This window comes from Aquarana catesbeiana, linkage group LG08 (genome assembly GCF_042186555.1).
Source record: "Aquarana catesbeiana isolate 2022-GZ linkage group LG08, ASM4218655v1, whole genome shotgun sequence".
Lineage (NCBI taxonomy): Eukaryota > Metazoa > Chordata > Amphibia > Anura > Ranidae > Aquarana > Aquarana catesbeiana.
Genome location: NC_133331.1, coordinates 78,418,364 through 78,442,781, shown reverse-complemented (window position 1 = coordinate 78,442,781; position 24,418 = coordinate 78,418,364). Strand labels below are relative to the sequence as shown.

The following is a 24,418-nucleotide window of genomic DNA, read 5'->3' as shown; positions in this document are numbered from 1 at the left end:
AATATCAATCAGGTGATTTTTTTTTTTATATATATATATATATATATACAAATGGAACATTGTGACACTTCATCACATATAAAAAGATATGATCTCATTACCCTTAGCATTTATCAGGAACTAACAAAATAACAGTACAGGAAATGCAGTATCACTTCATCTTAAAAGTAGTCTTATTACAGAAACAGAAGACAGTTTAAACAAATTTATTTGCACTATGCAAACATTTCCAATTTTATAAGGCCATCAAACATTTCTAATATTTGGTAGTGGAAGTGGATGGATCATAAAAACAAAACACCTTCATCTTTGTTTTAGATGGGTGTATATTTACAAGAATGTTGTGTGACTTCCTTGTTTCAAATCAGTAAGTAGATGGCTTTCTCTGCTGCTGGCTGAATCACACCATGCAGATCCTAGCTGCAGTTATCAAGGACTTCTTGGTGGATCTTTGTGGGTTTGGATGTTTGAACTAAGAGGCATTCTCTTGATTTGTTGTGCCATTTGGACATCCCTGGTTTTAACATGTTAGGTTACTGATAACGGAATTTTCAAGAAATCTAGAAGACAATGGAGCAGCTGATTATTGCATACAAGGATACACAGAGTGGTAACAATACCCAATTCACTTTCTACTCTGAATTTAACAAAACTTTGGAGGTGAAAGTGGTGGAGACCATTTTCTTGTGTTTGGTCTTTGTATTCTCCTGGCTCACAAATGTCTGTGCCATAGTGTTGCTGATTCGGAAGAAGAGACTGGTCACTTCCAATTGTTTTGTGTTGAACCTTTTCTTCTCCGATTTGCTCTTCGTCACCATGATACCTTTCATCTTGGTTGTCCGTTGGACAGAGAATTGGATCCTAGGGGACTTTGTATGTCACCTGCTGTTTTATGTCATCTGCCTCAGTGGCTGTGTCATACTGATCTCATTGTCTGCTGTCAGCCTGGAGAGAATGATCTGTATCATGAAGATGACGCAGACAACTACATGTAATGTGAAGGTGGTGGTGATGGGACTGGTGATAATCTGGGGGTTCTCCGCCATGACCGCCTTACCTTTATGCTTATTTTTCAAGGTGGTTGAAATTGACAAGGTGAGTCTGTTTTATTTTACATTATTTGGTTTATTAAAGAAGAATTATAACAGTTGCTTACACAATGCTGTTCCCCTTGGTACAACGAACATGTAGTACTTTGTGCTATCTTTCTAGGTGCCCTGTAATGGTAGTTGTAATTTTGGACTGGCTGTGCTACCTTGATGTTTAGCTGCCCAACACAAACACCAACACAAGTAATGCAGAAGGAGGTGAGGCATGTTTGCCTAAATTCCCTCTGCATTCCTCTTGACTGGATTTCCACCTTAATTACCTATATATGTTCCATTGGGATAAACTAATACATCTTGCTTGGTGTCACAATGGAATAACTTCCAGGGGGAACCTTTGAAATTATTTTAAGGTCTTGGTAAACCCCTGCAAAAAATCGTATCCAAAACTCATGATATATTTGCAAGAACAGTAAGTTGTTATTGTATTAATATTAATAATAATAAAAAAAAAATTGGCATACCTAGAATGTTTGACACCCAATGGAATTCTTTTTCAACACCCCCACTCTATATGATACCGTCATTTTCAAATAAAATGTAATTACAATAATATCGGCCAGAAAAGAAGCACATCAAGACCCTTACTTACCTTGTCACTGTAGAAATGTCTCCTTACATTGGTGTTCAGTAAAGGGTTCCTTTACATTAGTAGCCAGTGGTAGAAATGTCCTCTTACATTGATGGTCAGTGGTAGAAGTGTCCTCTTACATTGGTGGTCAGTGGTAGACGTGTCCTCTTACATTGGTGGTCAGTGGTAGACGTGTCCTCTTACATTGGTGGTCAGTGGTAGACGTGTCCTCTTACATTGGTGGTCAGTGGTAGACGTGTCCTCTTACATTGGTGGTCAGTGGTAGACGTGTCCTCTTACATTGGTGGTCAGTGGTAGACGTGTCCTCTTACATTGGTGGTCAGTGGTAGATGTGTCCTCTTACATTGGTGGTCAGTGGTAGACGTGTCCTCTTACATTGGTGGTCAGTGGTAGACGTGTCCTCTTACATTGGTGGTCAGTGGTAGATGTGTCCTCTTACATTGGTGGTCAGTGGTAGACGTGTCCTCTTACATTGGTGGTCAGTGGTAGACATGTCCTCTTACATTGGTGGTCAGTGGTAGACGTGTCCTCTTACATTGGTGGTCAGTGGTAGACGTGTCCTCTTAAAGTGGCTGTTAAGCCACTATATACCTTTTATATAATCTTCTGTTTCCTATTCCGGTGTGCCCCTGTATGTGTGCGTTTTATATATAAAGAATTCCATCTATACCTTATGTCAGAGCGCCGCTCACGTGACCGGCCGCCTGTCTCCATCTGACAGTAGCAGCGGAAGGGGTCGAGAATCCCTCGCTGATGTCAGTCGAAAGGAGAGAGGAAGCCGGTCATGTGAGCACCAATCGGCATTCTGACATAAGATATAGACGCCATTTTTAATATAAAATGCACACACAGGGGCACACAGGATTAGGAAACAGAGAGGATTATATAAAAATGTATATGTTATTTTAGCCACAGGAGAGGAGGGGTGGACACGGTCACTTGCTGACAGGCAGGGAAGGGACGGATGCGGATGATGAAGGCACATAAATTGACCATGGTGTAAGGGGCTCAGCGGCCATAATAAACCGTGGTCAGTTTACAGGAGAGAGGGCAGAACCAGGCAGGAGCAGCCAGGTATTTCAGGTGATACGGGGTGCCAAATAACACAGCACACGCACTATGTTGTATAACATGCTTTAAAGGAACAGGATCCAATTTTATCCAATTTTTTTTTTTAGGGTAACAAACGCTTTAAATTAAGAGTTAGTGAGAGAGGTGCCCCTTTACATCTATGTTCATTAGAGGAAGAATGACCCTTACATTGGAGGTCAGTAGAACAAAAATGCACCATTTCATTGGGGTCAGTGGAAAAACACTCCACTAATATTGGTGGTGGTCAGTGGGAAGATTGCAAACTTTACAGACTGCTAAATAGATCATTGATGTCATGCCTCTGACTCTGCCAAGTGACACTGGTCCCAGAACTATGCAGGCACCATATGATGGGAGGTCAGTTCACTGTTTCTCAAGGAACCCATAGCTGGCTCAGAATAGATGAGATATATAAATATGAATAATAGTTTTTTTTATTGCTTCATAGCTTTGTTTTATATTAGATTCTTCTGAAATGTGCAAAAAGGAGGAACTTTTGAATGAAAGCTGAACTCCAGGACTAATCTTTATTGCATACTTACATTTATCCCACAATAGGGATAAATGATTTTCGCGGAAGGGAGTTTAACAAGACTCGTGGCCATTCATTAAAATTAGAAGAAAAGAGGATTAACCTTAAACTACGTAGAGGGTTCTTTACTGTAAGAGCGGCAAGGATGTGGAATTCCCTTCCACCGGCGGTGGTCTCAGCGGGGAGCATCGATAGTTTGAAGAAACTATTAGATAAGCACCTGAACGACCGCAACATACAGGGATATACAATGTAATACTGACATATAATCACACATAGGTTGGACTTGATGGACTTATGTCTTTTTTCAACCTCACCTACTATGTAACGTTGGCCCTGTTTGGACCAATATAACCTCATATTCAAAGGACTGCTGTGGAAGCTGACAATCTATGTAGCAGTTAGCGCTACTACAGTGACAGCAGTGATCTTGTAGGTCTTGTGCCAAGGAGCTACCCCACTACACACTGACCACTTTTCAGAGATGCAGCAGACCTGGCTGGAAAGTGTAAGCGATTCCCTTTCCTTTGGATATTCATCATTCGAGTAGAACCATTGCATTGGCAAGTCATAAAATGAGGTTGTTTGGGTTATCAAAGCAAGCAACGCATAGAGTGTTTCTTGCAGTAATTTTACAAGCCACGCATTATTGAACATCTGTTGTCATAAAACTAATATCTCTTCTCTTCCTGTCCTGTCTGGATCCCATCACCTGGACAGGAAGTCATGAGAAATCTCCCATATGGGGACACAGTAAAATAATCCTGACAGTTGTTCTAAACCTTCCTCACAATACCCAAAAATGTGTTTCATGGTTGCCTGTTTCCCTGTTAGGGAGATTTTCCCTTGCCTCGCAATCTTTCTGACACAAGTAAAAAAAAGCTAGTGCTACATTGGCGATTAAATCACTTATTGAGAGATTTAACTGCCTGTTGCCATCTATGCACTTTGCGCACTCTCCTGTACCTCTAGCATCTGCCTGTGCATCCTTTTCCCCCTTGCATCCAGCTACTGTGAGCCCTGTGCCCCTAGTGAGGTGTCTATCTCCAGCATTAATTCTCACTCACTGAACCCTGAGTATCTGGTATCACCCAGTGCCCTCTCTATATTCCTGTATTCTCAAATTCATGATTGCCTTTCTTTCCAGCTGCTGATTTCTGTTTGTATCTTACTACACTTGTTTGTTGTCATAAGTGAGCCTGAGGGTTGCAACCTGGGAGCTGTTCTGCAGCAAAGTCTATCACATCTTGTAAGGTGCACTGGTAAATACAGGGCCGATCCTTAGTCTCTGTTCCCCAGTACTTTTTACTCACACTTTCTCAAACCATGCAGGTGGCAGAGAGGGTTTGTAATTCTGTTTGCTTGTGTCATCTCATTGATTTCAGAGTGCTGCAAATTAGGCCACTGTTAATGTAAAACTAGCCATAGAAATTCACATCAAAACCCCTGTAAGAGGGAGGACCACATCCTGAAAGAGGTGGGGGGCTCACCAACCACAGGGGAAGGGACTTTGAATGTGCCAATAAATGAGGGAAAACAGGACCATCGATAGTATCAAATCATAATTTTATTGTATCACATTAAAAGATGAAGTGCCATCCAAATAAAACCATATCATATAAAACCAGTACAGTGTTGAACAGTCAGAACTGGATACTATAAGCATGTGGAATCAACGCGTTTCGCTATAATAGCTTCCTCAGGATTCACGCTTAGTGATGGGCACTGCAAAAACAAAGAAACACTTGCCAAAAATCAAAGAAAAAAACATGACACATATATATATATATTGCAATAAATCATCCTGTTTAACCAGGAAGGACAGAGAGGGGGAGAAAAAAATAAATGTCTAGCCATAGACATTAAGTAAGGAGAAATGTCCCATAATAGGTGCTCAACAATTAAATTTATGTAAACCTCAAAACAAACGTAATATATTGCAGTTTTGCATTTTAATTTTTTTAATTCTTTTAAGTTTTTGCCCTTTTATTCTCACCTGGTATTTCTGAGAACAACACACTTCCCATCCCTGGGTGGCTACACTCACTTCTCCTCTGTATCTATGGAAGGAACTATGGTTTGCCACCCAGGCTGGAAACATGTCTGCTTAACCGCTTGCCGATCGTATAACTTATATGTATGTCAGCAAGGCGACTCTGCTGTGCAGGCTCATGTACCTAGTACATGATCCTGCACTTCCTGGTCTGGGGCCCGCGGGTATGACAGACTCGATGGCAGATCGACATTCTGTCAGTACAGAAAGCATGGATCCTGTGTCTCTGCAAAGCAGGGGCACCGATTCATGCCTTCCCCTAGTATAAGCACCTCCTCCACAGTATTAAAACACCAGCTAGGCACATAGTTAACCCTTTGATCTCCCCTGATGTTAACCCCTTCCCTGCCAGTGTCATTAGTACAGTGAAAGTGCATATTTCTTTAGCACTGATCACTGCATTAGTGTCAATGGTCCCCAAAAAGTGTCAGTTAGGTGTCCGATTATTCCGCCGCAATATTGCAGTCGCGCTATAAGTCGCTGATCGCCGCCATTATTGGTAAAACAAAATCCCATAGTTTGTAGCTGTTATAACTTTTGCGCAAACCAATCGATATACGCTTATTAGGATTTTAACCAAAAATATGTAGCAGAATACATATTTGCCTAAATTTTTTGAAGGAATTTGATTTTTTTTCATTTTTTTTTTATCTGGATGTTTAATAGCAGTGTCGCACGACCGCACAATTCTCAGTAACACAGTGCCGTATCGAGAAAATAGCCTGGTCATGAAGGGGGGGTAAATCTTCCGGAGGTCAAGTGGTTAGACATGACTGTCTTTGTTCATCTCTATTACATAGTGGATTGATGGGATTAGTAGATTACATGTAGCGCTTACCCCCAGGAGGGGCCACTGAAAATATAACTAGGTATCCCAATCTAGCACAGAGGCTGCAAGTCACACAAGCCCCAAGTCACGCACACTGCCAATTTAGGCTTGGTCTAGGACAGGGGTCTTCAAACTGCGGCCCTCCAGGTGTTCAGGAACTACAATTCCCCTCATGCCTAGTCATGTCTGTGAATGGCAGAGTTTTACAATGCCTCATGGGATTTGTAGTTCTGCAACAGCTGGAGGGCCGTAGTTTGAGGATCCCTGGTCTAGGAGATGTCTTTTTAGTATTGATTGCTGAAGAACTTTAACAGGAGAGGGGTTTAGGGTCACAGAATACTCCAAAATGATCAATAGCAATAATGGAAGGACAAACTTCCCACAAATCTTCTAATAGCAGCTTTTTCTGGAAGGGGAATGGCCAGTATATCTAGGACCCTACAGCAGCAGTCCATATAGCCACATCTGGCACTTAGTTCCCTGATGACACTTACACAACTAATAGCCTCCAGCAAGGTCTTTACTCATAATGTCCAAGGAGCTGTCTTGCACCCAGCATCAACGTAGATCCCTAGTGAGGGAGATAACAAGATCCTTCTCCAGACCCAGACTTCTGTACAGTGCCCACCAGCACACATCCATTGGCAATCTTCTCCAGGCCCTCAGACCAGGAGCTGCTGAGGCCCATTTTGCAATCTCCTGTCAGTAAAGCTGCCTGCAGGTGCAGCAGCCGCAAGAGAACTGGAACCCTACCACAAGGTAAAAGAATACTCTTGCAGGGCTTTCCAGATATTCATCACCTCCCCAGCCACCTTCTGGGTGCCTCCTTCCAGGGATTGGCTGGAGCATGATGATGAGTAATGCTGATCATCTGAATCTTTCTGCCCTATGCTCTGGAAACTTCTTTCAGAGGCAGGTGGGAGGAATCAAACTCTCAGCTCAAGTAACCCTGAACAGACCAAAACAATCACTACTCCACTTACTACAGTGGAGCTAAAAACTAAATTGTATCTAGCTGCCTAACTAGAGGAGGGCACTACATACACAAGAAAGATAAAGATGTCTGTGCTTTCTATTCAGCTCACAGGAAATGACAGGGACACTGCATTTCTAGCAAGACCAACAGGTATCTTCTGTATTTGCTGAAAATGTTCTTAGCCTGTAAAAAAATTGACTTTACAAGGGATTGTAAAGTCTCAAAGTTTTTCGCCTTAATGCATTTTATCTTAAACCTTCTTTGCTGCAGCGCCCCCCCTGGTCCCCCCTCTTCTCTTACCTGAGCCCATATGTTTCAGCGCCGTGCACAAGCCCAGCGGCTCCAGCTGCTGGCTCTCATCTCATTGCACTGATTGATAGCAGCAGGAGCCATTCGCTCCCACTGCTGTCAATCAAATTTAGTGACATGGGATGGAGGGCGGGGCTGAGTCCCGCTGTCTGTGTCAATGGATGCAGCAGCAGGACTCGGGACCGCGTCTTCACAGATGCCCCCCAGGGAAAGCGGCTTTCCGTGGGGGCACCTGATGAAGTGGAGGAACCAGGGGCGCCGCCAGGGCACCCCAGAAGAGGAGGATCAGGGCTGCTCTGTGCAAAACCCTTGCACAGAGCAGGTAAGTATGACATGTTTGTTATTTTTATTTTACAAAATCCGAACCTTTACAACCCCATTAACGCATACTGTATGTGTGGGACCAAACATGCTGCACATATGCGTCACTTAGCTGCCAAATTTTAAGTGCTGAGAGCCCAAAGGCAGATCCCGGTTCCCACTAAGCCCTGGTTCACATACTGTATATGCGGTGTGAGAAATGCAGCGAATCCTGAGCGTTTCCCACGCCACATTGAAATCGCACTCCGTTCATGCGAGTAAACAGTTGAGTTAGGTTTGAAAATCCTGCAGGTAACTACACCAACCTTTTTGCCATTGAATTGCAGTGTGATGTATTGAGCCAGTCAATTTATATATTGTCCCAAGACTGATCTTGCACTATGGGAACTTTGCGCAGTCATAATCCAGAAAACATTGGATGGTAAATATGACATATGTAATTTTACGTTGTAATTCCTTGCCTTCCAGGTGTTTAACATCCTTAGGTCAGGTTCACATATTTCTCCGGCCGCAGTTCCCAGCATGTGTTCCTGTTCACCGGTTCAGGTACGAATCAGGTCTGAATTTTTGCCCTAATTCACATCTGAACCAGACCCAAACACGCACAGAACCCTTTTGGAATGCGGACCGTGGCCGCCCTGGACCTCTGTGAACCTGCGCCATTGAGAGCCGGTCACACTTGTATGTCATGGGAATTGGATGCAGAGAAATCAGCATCCAATTCGTACATATTTGAACCCAGCTTAAAAGAATCCCACTAATTATTTCACCTGTGCTTCTATAATAGGAGAACAGAGGATAAACTGCTTCTCAGGGTAGTATTGCTGCTGCCTGTGGCTAAGCAATTGATTGTTGTCGGTTAGGCCAGCAGTGCCAGTTATTGCACAATTCACTGGCTTTTGGTTTTCTGGAGAACTGCATTTTCAACTGTAGTGCTGGTAGATTTTTAATCTACTGCTGATGGGTAAATCTAGTGGGTCACTTGTTAGGTGAAGTTAGATTTGCCTCTGTTCCAGCTTGGCTGAGTTGCGTGTGATTCCACACTGCTCCGGTGGGTGTCATTGTCCCCATGGGTTGGTGTTGGAAAAGCACCGTGTTGAAGTGTATGAGTGCTCCTCTGTCCCGGAGACAACTCGGTGGATGTGGTCCTCCGAGTTGCATTCTGGGAGAGGGTATTTATGGGACAGACGCCATGTTTAGGGGTTCGCTGCGGCGTGTGGGTGGGCCCAGAAGCCTGTCTGGGGCCTACCACAGCGGCAGAGGAATGGTCCTGGGCTGTCTATCCTGAGTGAAGAAGCTGGACAATTGTGAAGATCCCAGGGGAGGACCCGTCATAGAAGGATCATGCAGAGTGCTGGTCTGGAGAGGGGCCTGGTGACTCGGTTGGAGGACCTATCCTGAAGTAATCTTACTGCATAGTACTGCCGGGTTGGCTTAAAGGTATAAGTACTGTGTCTGATAAACCATTACATCCTGTGGCAGAGGATCATACGGGTTTTGTTCCAAACAAGTCTGTGGCAGAGACTTTTGTTCGTGCTATGTACTGGCTGCTAGGCAAGTGAGAGAGGCCTATCTAGGCGGGCAAAGATTGGATCCCACAAGGGGAGTGCATTCAACTACAAGTGTTCAATTCCTAATAATCTTCTAAAGAATACTAAAGAAAGGTATTTGAGCTTCCCTGCAGCTTTCCTTCTGCCTCTTCACTGCTACTTCCTTTATTACTTGTTCATTAAAGCATTGGAAAACATACTCAAGTGTTTGGTGCCTACATCATCCAGAGGTAAACTCAACGGGACCCTAGACCCGGTGCCGGTGAAACAGAGGTGGCGGGAGTGAAGGTAACAGCCCATTTTAAACCAGCAGCTCCACAGAGAGTTATTGCTACACAACCTTTACCAATAGTCTATTTTCAACTGGATTATATACACATGCCTGCTCTAGACTGAGTGTTTGCACTGGTGTGAATTCAAGGGTGATGGGGGTGCTTTGAAATGTATAAAATGTATCTTATTATAATTTCTTTATTAACACTTTTTATTTTAACTTTTTATTTAATATTGCTATCGCTATATGAGATAATGTCTCCCCTGCCTTCCACTTCAGCTAACCAAGCACAGATCCTGTATGCTTTAACCCCTTGAATACCAGGGCGTTTATAAACATACCTTGGTAGACAAGGGGTTAAAGTGGTATTAAACGCAACAAAAATGTAATATATTGCAGCTTACCAGTCCCTAAATGTGCTGGTTAGTTTTTATTTTTTAAGGCTTTTTTTTCCCTTTTTTTTCACATGGTGATCCGGCCAGTAACATATTTCATGTCTTATGCCCCGTACACACGGTCAGACTTTGTTTGGACATTCCGACAACAAAATCCTAGGATTTTTTCCGACGGATGTTGGCTCAAACTTGTCTTGCATACACACGGTCACACGAAGTTGTCGGAAAATCCGATCGTTCTTAACGCGGTGACGTAAAACACGTACGTCGGGACTATAAACGGGGCAGTGGCCAATAGCTTTCATCTCTTTATTTATTCTGAGCATGCGTGGCACTTTGTGCATCGGATTTGTGTACACACGATCGAAATTTCCAACAACGGATCTTGTTGTCGGAAAATTTTATATCCTGCTCTCAAACTTTGTGTGTCGGAAAATCCGATGGAAAATGCGTGATGGAGCCTACACACGGTCGGAATTTCCGACAACAAGGTCCTATCACACATTTTCCGTCGGAAAGTCCGGCCGTGTGTACGGGGCATTAGGGTGTCTTCACCCTGGATGGAAGAGCAACAGAGACACCTTTGAACATCAGCATTGTCAGTCTGGATGGAGGGGAGTGTTAGGCTAGCAGATATAGGTGGGTTTCACTAACAAACTTCCCAGCTCTGCCCCCAGCTTCTCCCTGACAGCAGCACAAGGTAAGGGGGTGCACTGGGATTTAAGGGAGGGTGGGGGCTCTTGAGATCCGATGTAAAGCGGGGGGGGGGGGGGGGGGGTCTGGACATCTAGTCTTACAAATACAACCGGTCCTTTGAAGGCAACCATAATGCTGATGCGGCTCACGATGAAATTGACTTTGGCACCCCTGCTTTAGAGGGGAAAACGTAAAAAGAAAACAAATGCAGCCACCACATATAAGAATTGGTAAACTGCAATATAAGTTTTTGTTTATGGGTGTAAAGGTAGATGCTGGTGTCCTTTAGTGGTCCTTTGGAGGACTCAAGTGTTAAAATTCCTATGCTTGTTCTTTGCACGCCTGCTGTGGCCCAATGGGTATGGGAACCAATTTCCATACTCTGAATCCCCAATGTATTTTATACTATACAGTAGGAGAGAGAATGATGGGACCATGTCAAACTGCATGATGGGCTGGAAAAAAACTATACTAAAAAACTAATGCAGAGAAATCTCACATATCAACAAGAGATCAAGGGAGCCAGCAGGTTACTTGATTCCATCTAATGCTGAATTATCTTTTTGAGGTGGAATAACTAAAACCTTTCCCTTAATACCATAAGGGTTAAAATGATCTGTGTATGATATGGTTTTGATGTGCATGTAAGCAATCAGGAAACAAGACACATGGCCTGATAGACGTACGCACTAAATACCTCTGATTGTGCCAAGTCACACACAGCTTGGGGTTCTCCTTTTCAGATGTGTTTGCTCTCTAAGCAGTTGCCCTCCCAGTACATACTTCACATAAATCCATTTACTGCTCCACAAGTTAGCGTGACTCATACAAAATATTTGGTTGGCTTTGGGCTCATTCATTGTACACATTTGTCACAAAGCTCTTGGGATTTCACAATGTCTGGTAACACCAATACACTGGGTGTACTGTGTCCGAGACATTTACATCTCTTAATCAGTTCCCTCCTAACTACAGCGATAACATCTTCTATATAAATCAATTGAAAGGTGACATCGCATGGGAAAGGATCATAAATTGGAAAATAAACATTTACCTACTTACAAAAATTGTTACATTGCCTGAAGTTGGCATTAAAAATGGAAAGGGTGGAGGTGCCTCTTTAAAGAAAGCCTGTCACCAAGCCATTCATTTTAACTCAAAGTTTCCCTTAAGATTAGATGTGTAGCAGAATCTCTGACCTCTTCCAGTCTAATGGGAACCTTCAAGGCCAAAGATAGCTGACATCCTTTAATACATCAAGGGACAGGAAGTCCCCACCTCCCTGTGTGTATAGCTGTTTTCCGAATTGGGACGCGTGGAAGGAAACTGACATCCACGGGACTGGAGTGACAGGACCAACAGTACACGCTCGTACCCCTGTAGGGGTGGAGCGCTCCGGTGAGTGCAACCACATTGGGGGGACCACCAGTTGTTACAGCACGGCACTTTACACCTTAGCCCCTAGTTCACACAGGGGCGGCACGACTTGCAGGTCGCCTCAGCGAGGCGACCTGCAAACTACTTCCGAGGCAACTTGCAAAACGACTTCTGCATAGAAGTCTATGCAAGTCGCCCCCAAAGTAGTACAGGAACCTTTTTCTAAGTCGGAGCGACTTGCGTCGCTCCTATTAGAACGGTTCCGTAGCACAGAACGGGAGGCGACTTGTCAGGCGACTAGGTCGCCTGACAAGTCGCCCCTGTGTGAACCGGTACTAAGAAGAACTTTTTGCACAATTGTTATGAACATTTTTGCACTAAATAACATATGGTTTTCTGATTTTGAGCTGCGATTTTGACACACTATTAATGATTTTTTACTGCGTATGATTATTGCACATTTATACACTATTGTTTGACAATCACTGCCTTTGGCATCTATCACTTTATATTTATTAATGTGCAGATGTATTTATGTTATTTAATGGTGTTGTTTAGTATTTGCGATTTTTGCACATATAGAAGCATTTTTTCACTTATTAAGGTGTTTTCACTAAAATTAGAAAAGATTTTTCTGTAACATAATTTTCTGGATCATATCCCAAAAAAATGTTTTTAATTTAATTTATACACTTGAACTTTTTGTTAAATTCCAGGCACACTCCTAACACAGCGCCACTCCCTATATTGTGATCTGTATCCTTCAATAAGTGGTGGGTTGTGAGGCATAGTGGGTGCAAAGGTGGTATAAGTCATTGGGCGCCAGACACTTCTTGGATGTAAAAGAGGTTTTATTTCTTTGACAGTCCTTTTTAAATTTTGTAGGGGAAAAAGGGTTAGGGCCAGGACACCCTTAAGTACCGTATTTATCGGCGTATAACATGCACTTTTTTCCCCTTAAAATCAGGGAAAAGTCGTGGGTGCGTGTTATACACCGATCCCCGCTAAATGTGAGCTATCGGCGGCGATCGCCGCCGACATTCACATATCGAGTAGTTTTAAATATGGCGCCGCGGAGTTCGGAGGGACTCGGCGGTGCTGAACGAGTGCCGCCGAAATCACAGAGCCGAGATACACATAGTCGAGTGTATTCGGCTCTTTCCGGCGCCGCTCACAGTCACGCCCAGTCCCGCCATTGGACCTGTGTTATGTCCATCATTGGGCGGGACTGTGAGCGGTGCCGGAAAGAGCCGAATACACTTGACTATGTGTATCTCGGCGGCGTTCGTTCAGTTCCGCCGGCGCCGAGTCCCTCCGAACTCCTCAGCACCATATTTAAAACTACTAGCATGTGTATGTCGGCGGCAGGCGGTAGGCATGGACACTGGGGACAAGGCTGCACTGAGGCAAGGCTGCACTAGGGACAAGGCTGCACTGGGGACAAGGCTGCACTGGGGAAAAGGCTGCACTGGGGACGAGGCTGCACTGGGGACGAGGCTGCACTGGGGACGAGGCTGCACTGGGGACGAGGCTGCACTGGGGAAGAGGCTGCACTGGGGACGAGGCTGCACTGGGGACGAGGCTGCACTGGGGACGGGGCTGCACTGGGGACGGGGCTGCACTGGGGACGAGGCTGCACCGAGGACGAGGCTGCACCGGGGACGAGGCTGCACCGGGGACGAGGCTGCACCGGGGACGAGGCTGCACCGGGGACAAGGCTGCACTGAGGCAAGGCTGCACTGACACTGAAAAGGCTGCAATGACACTAACAAGGCTGCAGATGAACACTGATGAGGCTGCATTGATGGGCATTTTAATGTAAGTTTCTTTTCCTTAAACTTCCCTCCTAAAAGTTTTTTTCCTTAAAATTCTCTTCTAAACTTGGGGTGCGTGTTATACGCCGATAAATACGGTAGTTGTAATTTCAAATGGCAGACTCCGAGACTTCAATAGGAGAACAGACGTACAGGGAAAGGCCCCAGCAAGGTACGACAGGATTGCTGTCTCCTATGGCAACAGTACTTAAACAGTTCCTAACTCAAAGTAACCATTCTCTCAGCTGTACTACCACTTCTTCTTGTAGTTCTTCAGCCCCTTGAGCCCCTGGTCTCTCACTGGACCCTCTGATTCACTAATCCTGAATTCCTTGAGCTCCTCAAGGCTTTTGCGGTGGTATCTCCCTCAAGTGTCACCCATGCTTCCCTGCTGGGTCCCTAGCTTGGCACTTCGGATACCTTCAAGCTTCACTGCTGACCGGCTAGGCTTGACACACAAGGCTGCTCTGCAAGCGTCACCTCTGCAAGTTGACTCCATGAATTGATAACCGCCTGAAGTTTCCCGGATCTCCACCGTGCTCGTTCAGTGAGACTACTGCTCCGGTACTTGCTTCAGTTACTCACTGTGGTCCCTGGTAAAGGCGATTGGTCCCTTTGTGGTGACAGCTTCCCTTCTACCTCTGACCACTGACAGGTTCTCCGGCTGGCAGAACTGTCACTTTTGGTTGGACTGCAAGCTGCAATTATAACCCTGCGCTGCTCTCTCACTTCTGGATAGGCCCTCACACAGCCTGGCAGCCAGATGCCCCCCGCGATAGGCCCAATCTCTGGCCTAGCAGCCCGAGCTTACGACGGCGGTCCGGGTGGCACACAAGAACCTGGATCACCTGATCTCACCTGGATATATAGGCTCTCCCAGCAGGCCAAGGGAACAAAATCCCTGCCTATTGGCTGAGATACCAAATATACCCATAACCTGACCTTGATTTTTCCTTCTCAATCTAATACCTCCAAGTGCCCGGCCACCTGGTGGTAGAAGAGGAAAGTACAACCAAGCCAAATATAGGGAGAAGTCATGGATCCCTAGCAATTAACTACAGTAGCTACTCCTGACAAGGGATTTGGTAAAGGAGCTCCCTGACAAAACCCCAGGGCGCTACAGGTGTACACTGTGTAGTGGGTGTTTCAGCCAAAAACTTACATTAACACAGATAAGCTGACAGAGAAAAGTTCAGAGTGTCTGCAGCTATGAGGAGTTTCTTCCCCCTCCTCCCTTTTCTCTTCACTGACTGCATGTACAGAGGCTTTCCAGCCTGAAAGAGGGAGAGAGCTGCCTGTCATGTCTGCGGGGGATTTCTTCCCCCTCCTTCTCCCTGTTTCACTGACTCACTGAATCGAATGTAATGCGAGCTGACTCACACAGAGCTGTTCACTTTGCAGCCTCCCCTGTGTCCCTATTGGCAGCAAGAAGAAAGCCAATTAAAGGAGCAGTCACAGGAGCCAATCAAAGGGACTTTAATAAGCTGCAGGAAGCAGCTGCAAAGGACTCTGGAATATGAAGTTCCAGCACAGAGAGGCCCATAGCCTTGTATAGTGACAGAAACTACCAAGACCAGCATTCTCTGTGTGCAGGAAAGTAAAAGACTACATTTTATTTCCTTTAAGTTCAGTCAGCATGCGGCGGTGCAAGAGATCAGACAAGAGGGAAAGATGCTGTCTCTCAGGTGACTTCACAGCGCAATTCAGGCCTCCGCCGCCAGTCAGGACATCCAGCCTGAGAGAGGGGGATCCCAGGTGCACATCGAGACGCACATGCACCGACGGTGAAGCGTTCCAGTGTGAGGTGACCTGTCAGGTCACCATGAGAGCCTGCCTGTACCAGGACGTTCGCTTGGGCCTTGACCGCAGGATCTGGTGAGTGGGCTTTGCCCATTTGCAGGAACAAAGACACTGCACCACAGAAGGAGTTAATTGAACACTATATACATACATCATTGCTGGTAGTCATCTTGCTGACACTTGTAGTGCCACAGGGGCCACAGGGATAAAGGATACGGCCATCCATGTCTGGGACAGTGTATACAGACTTCATTGTCCTCTCACCTTGCTGAGAAAGATTCCGCCTGTTTCACTTGATAATCTGGGCCAGTTGTGTTGTTTGACCCTGCATTTCAGGAGTTTAAGTGCATCAATGAAAGTGGCTAGCTGAAGACACAAAGCGGTTGATTTACTAAAGGCAAATCCACTTTGCACTACAAGTGCACTTGGAAGTGCAGTCGCTTTAGATCTGAGGGGAAGATCTGAAATGAGGGGAAGCTCTGTTGATTTTATCATCCAATTAGATCTACAGCGACTGCACTTCCAAGTGCACTTACAGTGCAAAGTGAATTTGCCTTTAGTAAATGTACCCCAAAATTTTATCTTTTCTTCAAAAGGATTGACCGTTTATCTAGGAAGTTAAGCCATTGCATGTTGATTTGAATAAAGTGTTTAAAGTTGGGCCTGTGGTGTCAGGGGACAGAAGAGAGGCCTGACCCAAAGAGGGTCACTCCTCTGCTCTCCTCCTGCCTGGACTCATAGAGCCAACCTGAGTAAAGGTAACCAATCCAAAGTGTCATATTGTGCTTTATTTACCATTTAAATGTGCCTCTGTTCTTGGGGACATTCTCAGGCTTGGAATCCGCTGAAAGCAGCTTGAATATAGGATTGAGAGCTATATTGCTCTTAAATCTCAGTTATTACTCTCTAGTTTCTTCTTCTAGTAATTTATCCACTTTTAGGCGATCCCTGAAAACTTTCCTCTTCAGAGAAGCCTATCCTGCCTCCATCTAACAACTGCACTATTTTCTCCATTAGCTCATCCCCCACAGCTATTACCCTTTTGTATAACTTGACCCTCCCTCCTAGATTGTAAGCTCTAATGAGCAGGGCCCTCTGATTCTTCCTGTATTGAATCGTATTGTACTTGTACTGTCTGCCCTAATGTTGTAAAGCACTGCGTAAACTGTTGGCGCTATATAAATCCTGTATAATAATAATAGTTGATTACTTGAATATATACTGGTACTGTTTGTTATTCTTCCACAGAATTATTGCAGTAAAGACAATTTCTATGTTTTATCATAACCTGTGTGTTTCTCATTGGTCATTGCACTTACACTATTGCCAGGTGTGCCAGAGGGGTCTGAGGCTGTTATTAGGGTTGAGAGGCAGAGTAATGGACTGAACAAACAAATGCAGCTCCTTCTGGGGTATCGCTAGTACGGATGAACGGAACACGCCCCTGTTCGGTTCGCAGCAGAACATGCGAACAGGCAAAAAAATTAATTCGAACACGCGAACACCGCTAAAGTTTATGGGACATGAATGTGAAAAATCAAAAGTGCTAATTTTAAGGGTTAATATGCAAGTTATTGTCATAAAAAGTGTTTGGGGACCCGGGTCCTGCCCCAGGGGACATGTATCAATGCAAAAAAAAGTTTTGAAAACGGCTGTTTTTTCGGGAGCAGTCATTTAAAACTACTAGCGGCTATAATGAATTGTCGGGCCCAGGCAATACAGATAAGTCATTGAAAAAAAACGGCATGGGATCCCCACCAGTCCATTACCAGGCCCTTTGGGTCTGGTGTGAATATTAAGGGGAACCCCAAATCAAAATTAAAAAAAAAATTGCAAGGGGGTCCCCCCAAATTCCACATCGGGCCCTTCAAGTCTGGTATGGATATTAAGGGGAACCCTGCACCATTTTTTTTTTAAATGGCGTAGGGGTCCCCCTCAAAATCCATTCCAGACCCTTGAGGTCTGGTATGGATTTAAGGGGAACCCCGTGCCAAAATAAAAAAAAATGGGGTGGGGGTCCCCCCAAAAATCCATACCAGACCCTTATCCGAGCAAGCAACCTGGCAGGCTGCAGGAAAAGAGGGGGGACAAGAGAGCGCCCCCCCTCCTGAACCATACCAGGCCACATGCCCTCAACATGGGGAGGGTGCTTTGAGGTAGCATTTCCCCATTCTGTCTTGTGCCTTGTGTCATGACAGAGATCACTGCACCCTGTCATCGAGAGCAGTGATCGTTGTTCTGTGAGTTGAAGCCCATCCCCCCCACAGTTAGAATCACTCCCTAGGACACACAACCCCTTCATCGCCCCCTAGTGGTTAACCCCTTCCCTGCCAGTGTCATTTACACAGTAATCAGTGCATTTTTATAGCACTGATCACTGTATAAATGACAATGGTCCCAAAATAGTGTCAAAAGTGTCTGATGTGTCCGCCATAATGTCGCAGTCCCGATACAAATCACAGATTGCCACCATTACTAATAACAAAAAAAATGAATAATAAAAATGCCATAAAACTATCCCCTATATTGTAGACACTATAACTTTTGCGCAAACCAATCAATATACGCTTATTGCGATTTTTTTTTTATGTAGAAGAATACATATTGGCTTAAACTGAGGGAAAAAAAATAGTTTTTTTTAATATATTTTTGGGGATATTTATTAAAGCAAAAAGTAAAAAAAAACTTGCGTTTTTTCAAAATTGTCACTCTTTTTTTGTTTATAGCGCAAAAAATAAAAACCCCAGAGGTGATCGAATACCACCAAAAGAAAGCTCTATTTGTGGGGAAAAAAGGACGTCAATTTTGTTTGGGTGCAACGTCACACGACCGCGCAATTGTCAGTTAAAGCGACACAGTGCCAAATCGCAAAAAGTGCTCTGCACAGGAAGGGGGTAAAATCTTCCGGGGCTGAAGCGGTTAATGATATCTCATGCCAATGTTACATGTCTTCTCATTCCATCCCTCTCAGCTTGTGCACACTTCGTTACGAGTGGCTATGGTTGTGGATTATTTGCTGCCTTGCCCTTGCTTTTGATGGTGGCCTTCAGTGCACACCTGGGTCTGCACTCTTCACCTAGACTAGAGCAAAGTAGGCTCAGATGTAATTAAACCATACCCCTTTCAGCCACTACCACTGTCAGCACAATTTAACCACACCCAACATTTGGTGTAGCGAGCTCAGCATGCAGAATTTTTTCCTTTTTCAAAGATTTTATTCCATTTTTTTTCAAATAAAGAATGTACAAATAATGAAATTCATTAAATAGTACAGCAAGGGTACAATATCCTGAAACATTTAGGCTGGGTTCACACTATTGCGATGCGGGAACCAGCACGATTTCTGTGCAGGTTCCCGCATCGCATGTCTCTCGCAGGCAGTTCACCCTGCCCTATGCCAACCACTGCGGGTGTCAATGCAAAGCTAATGACACCCCCAGATCAGTTTGCAGATCGCAGTACAAACTGTGAAATGGTGCAGGAATTGGATCGCATGGGTGTGGACATCCATGCTATCCGATTTCAATGCGGACCGTAAAAAGGGTCCTGCACCATTTTGGTCTGAATGCAATGCGAATTCAACCATACATTATGTATGGCTGAATTCGGATCGCACAGACATCGCATGTGATCTGCACAGCAATGCGGTGCGAATCACATGCGATGTCTGACATTGCAAATAGTGTAAACCCGGGCTCAAGTTTTTTGGATAACAACATTATAGCTTTCATAGATTGGCTATGTCACCTCGATAACCTTTTGATGTGCTACAACCTCAGGTACACAGGAAGCTTTTACTGAGCCCACTTGAAATACAATCTGGTGGATATACCATTCTAATTTATTAGTGGAAGAAGTGGATGATTCAGCATATTGTTGATTTCTCCTCCACAGATGTCCTAGTGATTGTGGGATTGTGGGAAACATTTCATTCACGGGGTATTTTAAGGAACTGCTGCTCTTCTGAGAGCGTACCCCCACTATTATTATATAATTATTGCATCCTTATCTGTATATTTGATATGTTTTTTGATTCATTGATTTATACTGTAAGATGTATTTATATATGCTTTGAAGTTCATTTTGGGAGTATCTTGAGTTTAGTAGGTATACCTTTGTTTTTAATCTTATGTCTTTATACTTTCTATGCAATAAAATGTATTTCCATGGAAGCACTATATAAGTAGATATTTTTACAGAAGTTGTGTCTTGCGATTACCTTGCGCCTATGCACATTTGCACAGCTGTTGGTACCCAGTGCGATCTGCAGAACACTGCACAGTCACAAGGACCAGTTTAGTGTCTTTACTCACAAGTTCCCAGGACAGCTGCCACCTTCCGGCTTTCTCCAGACAGGGTCCAGTGAGTGAGACAGTCCTTCTTCAGGCCAGATCCCTTGTAGTGAGGTCCTGCAATCAGCTCCTAGCACAGTCCATCCAGACCAAAGTGTTTGTTACCCCAGCATTTCATATTCCAAATATGTGCCTGCTGTACTATCTACTTGTATGAAAAAAAAAATCTTGTTCTCTTTGTATTGCTTCCTTTGTGTGAAATCCCTGCTGTTCCTGCCAGTCCTTCTTTCCTATTAACCACTTACCAACCGGCCCATAGCCGAATGACGGCTGCAGGGCGGTTGGATAACTCTGGGAGGGCGTACTATGACGTCCTCCCAGAATTCCCCTCTCGCGCGCCCCCTGGGGCGCGCACCCGAACACATCCGTGACTGCCGGGTCCTCCGGACCCGGCGCATCACGGATCCCGGTGAATGGCCGCTGATCGCGGCCGTTTACCATGTGATCGCGCCGTCATTTGACGGCGCGATCACATGTAAACAGACCGGTGTCATCTGATGACGCCGGTTCCTCTCCTCCCCCTCTCCTCCCCGCCTGTGTACCGATCGGTACACAGTGAGCTGGGAGAGGGATGGATGGATGTCTGCAGCGCTGTGGGCTGGATGTGTAGTGCCCACAGCGCTGCACAGAGACATCCAGGCATCCATCCATCCATGCTCAGCCATCCCCACTACACTGCAATGCTGAGCAATACTCGGCAACACCCCCACAATACTCTGCAATACTCCCACAATACTCTGCAATGCTGTGCAATACTCTGCAACACCCCCACAATACTCTGCAACACCCCCACAATACTCTGCAATACTCCCACAATACTCTGCAATGCTGTGCAATACTCTGCAACACCCCCACAATACTCTGCAACACCCCCACAATACTCTGCAACACCCCCACAATACTCTGCAATGCTGTGCAATACTCTGCAATACCCCCACAATAATCTGCAATGCTGTGCAGTACTCTGCAATGCTGTGCAGTACTCTGCAATACCCCCACAATACTCTGCAACACCCCCACAATACTCTGCAACACCCCCACAATACTCTGCAATGCTGTGCAATACTCTGCAATACCCCCACAATACTCTGCAATACCCCCACAATACTCTGCAATGCTGTGCAGTACTCTGCAATGCCCCCGCCATACTCTGCAATGCCCCCACAATACTCTGCAATGCTGTGCAATACTCTGCAATTCCCCCGCAATACTCTGCAATGCCCCCGCCATACTCTGCAATGCCCCTGCCATACTCTGCAATGCCCCCGCCATACCCTGCCATGCCCCCGCCATACTCTGCCATGCCCCCGCCATACTCTGCCATGCCCCCGCCATACTCTGCCATGCTCCGCCATACCCCGCCATACTCCGCAATACCCCGCCATACCCCGCCATACTCTGCCATACTCTGCCATACCCTGCAATACCCTGCCATACCCCGCCATACTCCGCAATACCCCGCCATACTCCGCCATGCTCCGCCATACTCTGCCATGCTCTGCAATACCCCGCCATACTCCGCAATACCCCGCCATACTCCGCCATGCTCCGCCATACTCTGCCATGCTCTGCAATACCCCGCCATACTCCGCAATACTCCGCAATACCCCGCCATACTCCGCAATACCCCGCCATACTCCGCAATACCCCGCCATACCGAGCCATGCTCAGCTGTACTCGGCCTCTGTATGTGGCCAGGCTGTGGAAGTCTCACACATGTGGTATCGCCGTACTCAGGAGGAGCAGGGGAATCTATTTTGGGGTGTCATTTTTGGTATGTACATGTTATGTGGTAGAAATATTGTATAAATGGACAACTTTGTGTTAAAAAAAAAATGCGTTTTAACCACTTCCCGCCCACCGGCCGTCATACAACGTCCTTGACTTTGTGCGGAGATATCTGAATGATGGTTGCAGCTACAGGCATCATTCAGATATCGGCTTTTTCAGCCGGCGATTCCCTACACCATGAGAACGATCATAGCAGCTGTTCCACTGCTTGATCGTTCTTACGGGAGGCGAGAGGGGATGTCCCCCCCTCCCGCGCTTCTACCGACTCACCGCTACGATCGAAGCCAGGATCGTTTTTTTTTTTTTTTTTTTTATTTCAGGCTTCCCAGCCTAGAGGTGAGATGTGGGGTCTTATTGACCCCATATCTCACTGTAAAGAGGACCTGTCATGCCATATTCCTATTACAAGGATGTTTATATTCCTTGTAATAGGAATAAAAGTGGTCAAAAATTTTTTTTTTTTGGAAAAAAGCATCAAACTAAAATAAATGAAGTAAAATGAACAATAAAAAAAAATAAAAAAATTTTAAAGCGCCCCTGTCCCTGCGTGCTCGCATGCAGAAGCGAACGCATACATAAGTCCCGCCCACATATGAAAACCGTGTTCAAACCACACATGTGAGGTATCGCTGCGATTGGTAGAGCGAGAGTAATAATTTTGGCCCTAGACCTCCTCTGTAACTCAAAACATGTAACCAGTAAAAAATTTTAAAGCGTCGCCTAAGGGGGTTTTTGAGTAGCAAAGTTTGGCGCCATTCCACAAGCGCGTGCAATTTTGAAAGGTGACATGTTGGGTATCTATTTACTCAGTATAACTTCATCTTTCACATTATGCAAAAACATTAGGCTAACTTTACTGTTTTGGTTTTTGTAAAGCACAAAACAGTTTTTTTCCCAAAAAAAGCGTTAAAAAAATTGCTGCGCAAATACCGTGCGAGATAAAAAGTTGCAATGACCGCCATTGTATTCTCTAGGGTCTTTGCTAAAAAAACATATATAATGTTTTGGGGTTCTATGTAATTTTCTAGCAAATAAATGATGATTTTTACATGTAGGAGAGAAATGTCAGAATTGGCCTGGGAGCTACAGAACGCCTGAAGGTGCTCCCCTGCATGTTGGGCCTCTGTATGTGGCCACGCTGTGTAAAAGTCTCACACATGTGGTATCGCCGTACTCGGGAGTAATAGCAGAATGTGTTTTGGGGTGTAATTTGTGGTATGCATATGTGGTGTGTGAGAAATAACCTGCTAATATGACAATTTTGTGGGAAAAAAAAAAGTAAAAAAAAAACCTTGATTTTGCAAAGAATTGTGGGAAAAATGACAACTTCAAAAATCTCACCATGCATCTTTCTAAATACCTTGGAATGTCTTCTTTCCAAAAAGGTATCATTTGGGGGGTATTTGTACTTTTCTGGAATGTTAGGGTCTCAAGAAATTAGATAGGCTGTCAGTACTTCAGGTGTGATCAATTTTCAGATATTCGCACCATAGCTTTTGGACTCTATAACTTTCACAAAGACCAAATAATATCCACCGATTTGGGTTAATTTTACCAAAGATATGTAGCGGTATAAATTTTGGCCAAAATATATGAAGAAAAATTACTAATTTGCAAAATATTATAACAGAAATGAAGAAAAATGCATTTTTTTTACAGATTTTTCGGTCTTTTTTCTTTTACGGCGCAAAAAATAAAGAACCCAGCGGTGATTAAATACCACCAAAAGAAAGCTCCATTTGTGTGAAAAAAAGGACAAAAATTTCATATAGATACAGTGTTGCATGGCTGAGTAATTGTCATTCAAAAAGTGAGAGCACCAAAAGCTGAAAATTGGTCTGGTTAGGAAGGGGGTTTAAGTGCCCAGTTGTCAAGTGGTTAAAACTGTCCACACTAAACAGGAGAACACATTGTGGTCAGTTCTCTAGCTGTGCTGGGAACTCAGCCTGCTCTCCTCCAATAATCAGATTTGTCCTGACACACCCCTTCTGCAGAGCCATTCACTGGGAAGCTCAGTCTGCTGCTGCTTCTCCGCCCCCCAGCTCTTATACAGTTGAGAATACAAGGGGAAAAAAATGTATTTATAATTTCTTTTGTATATCCATACACAAATGTTTTGGCTTCCATTTCAATTTTAAACTAAATGGGTTGTTTTACAAGGTGATCATTTACAATCACTTTAAGCCCTAACCCCACTGAGGCCTCTAGTACAGGTACGTGGTCCACAGGCTGCCTAACAGCCCCTCAGGCTCTGGAACCCAGCTCTCCAGTGCCTCAGACTATTTATCACCCTTCCAGCCCCCTTCTGGACACTCTTCTCTAGGGATTGGCTGGAGCATAATAAATATTTAGGCTGGTTATTTGAATTTCCTTCCATAACCTCTGGAAGCTTCTTTCAGAGGCAGGGGGTAGCAATCAAACTCCCAGCCTGTGAGACCCTGGACAGGTCAGAACAGACAATTACTGCTTCCCTGATTACAGAAAGAGCCATAAACTAGATTTACCTAGCACCTGATGGTGCTACATTAACATCCTCCTATAAAAAGTGAAAGTACTTAG

At 44.7% G+C, this 24,418-nt stretch overlaps 1 protein-coding gene across 1 annotated transcript in view; it reads left to right on the top strand.

Annotated features, from left to right (window-relative positions):
• The first annotated feature begins 257 nt into the window (after window positions 1-257).
• The window catches only part of FFAR4 (free fatty acid receptor 4), a 46,350-nt gene continuing 22,189 nt past the window's right edge, over window positions 258-24,418 (top strand). The window contains exon 1 of the mRNA XM_073596027.1: window positions 258-1,095. Coding sequence (XP_073452128.1) covers window positions 571-1,095 — 525 coding nt within the window. The 5' untranslated portion in view covers window positions 258-570. The remainder of the gene's footprint in view (window positions 1,096-24,418) is intronic.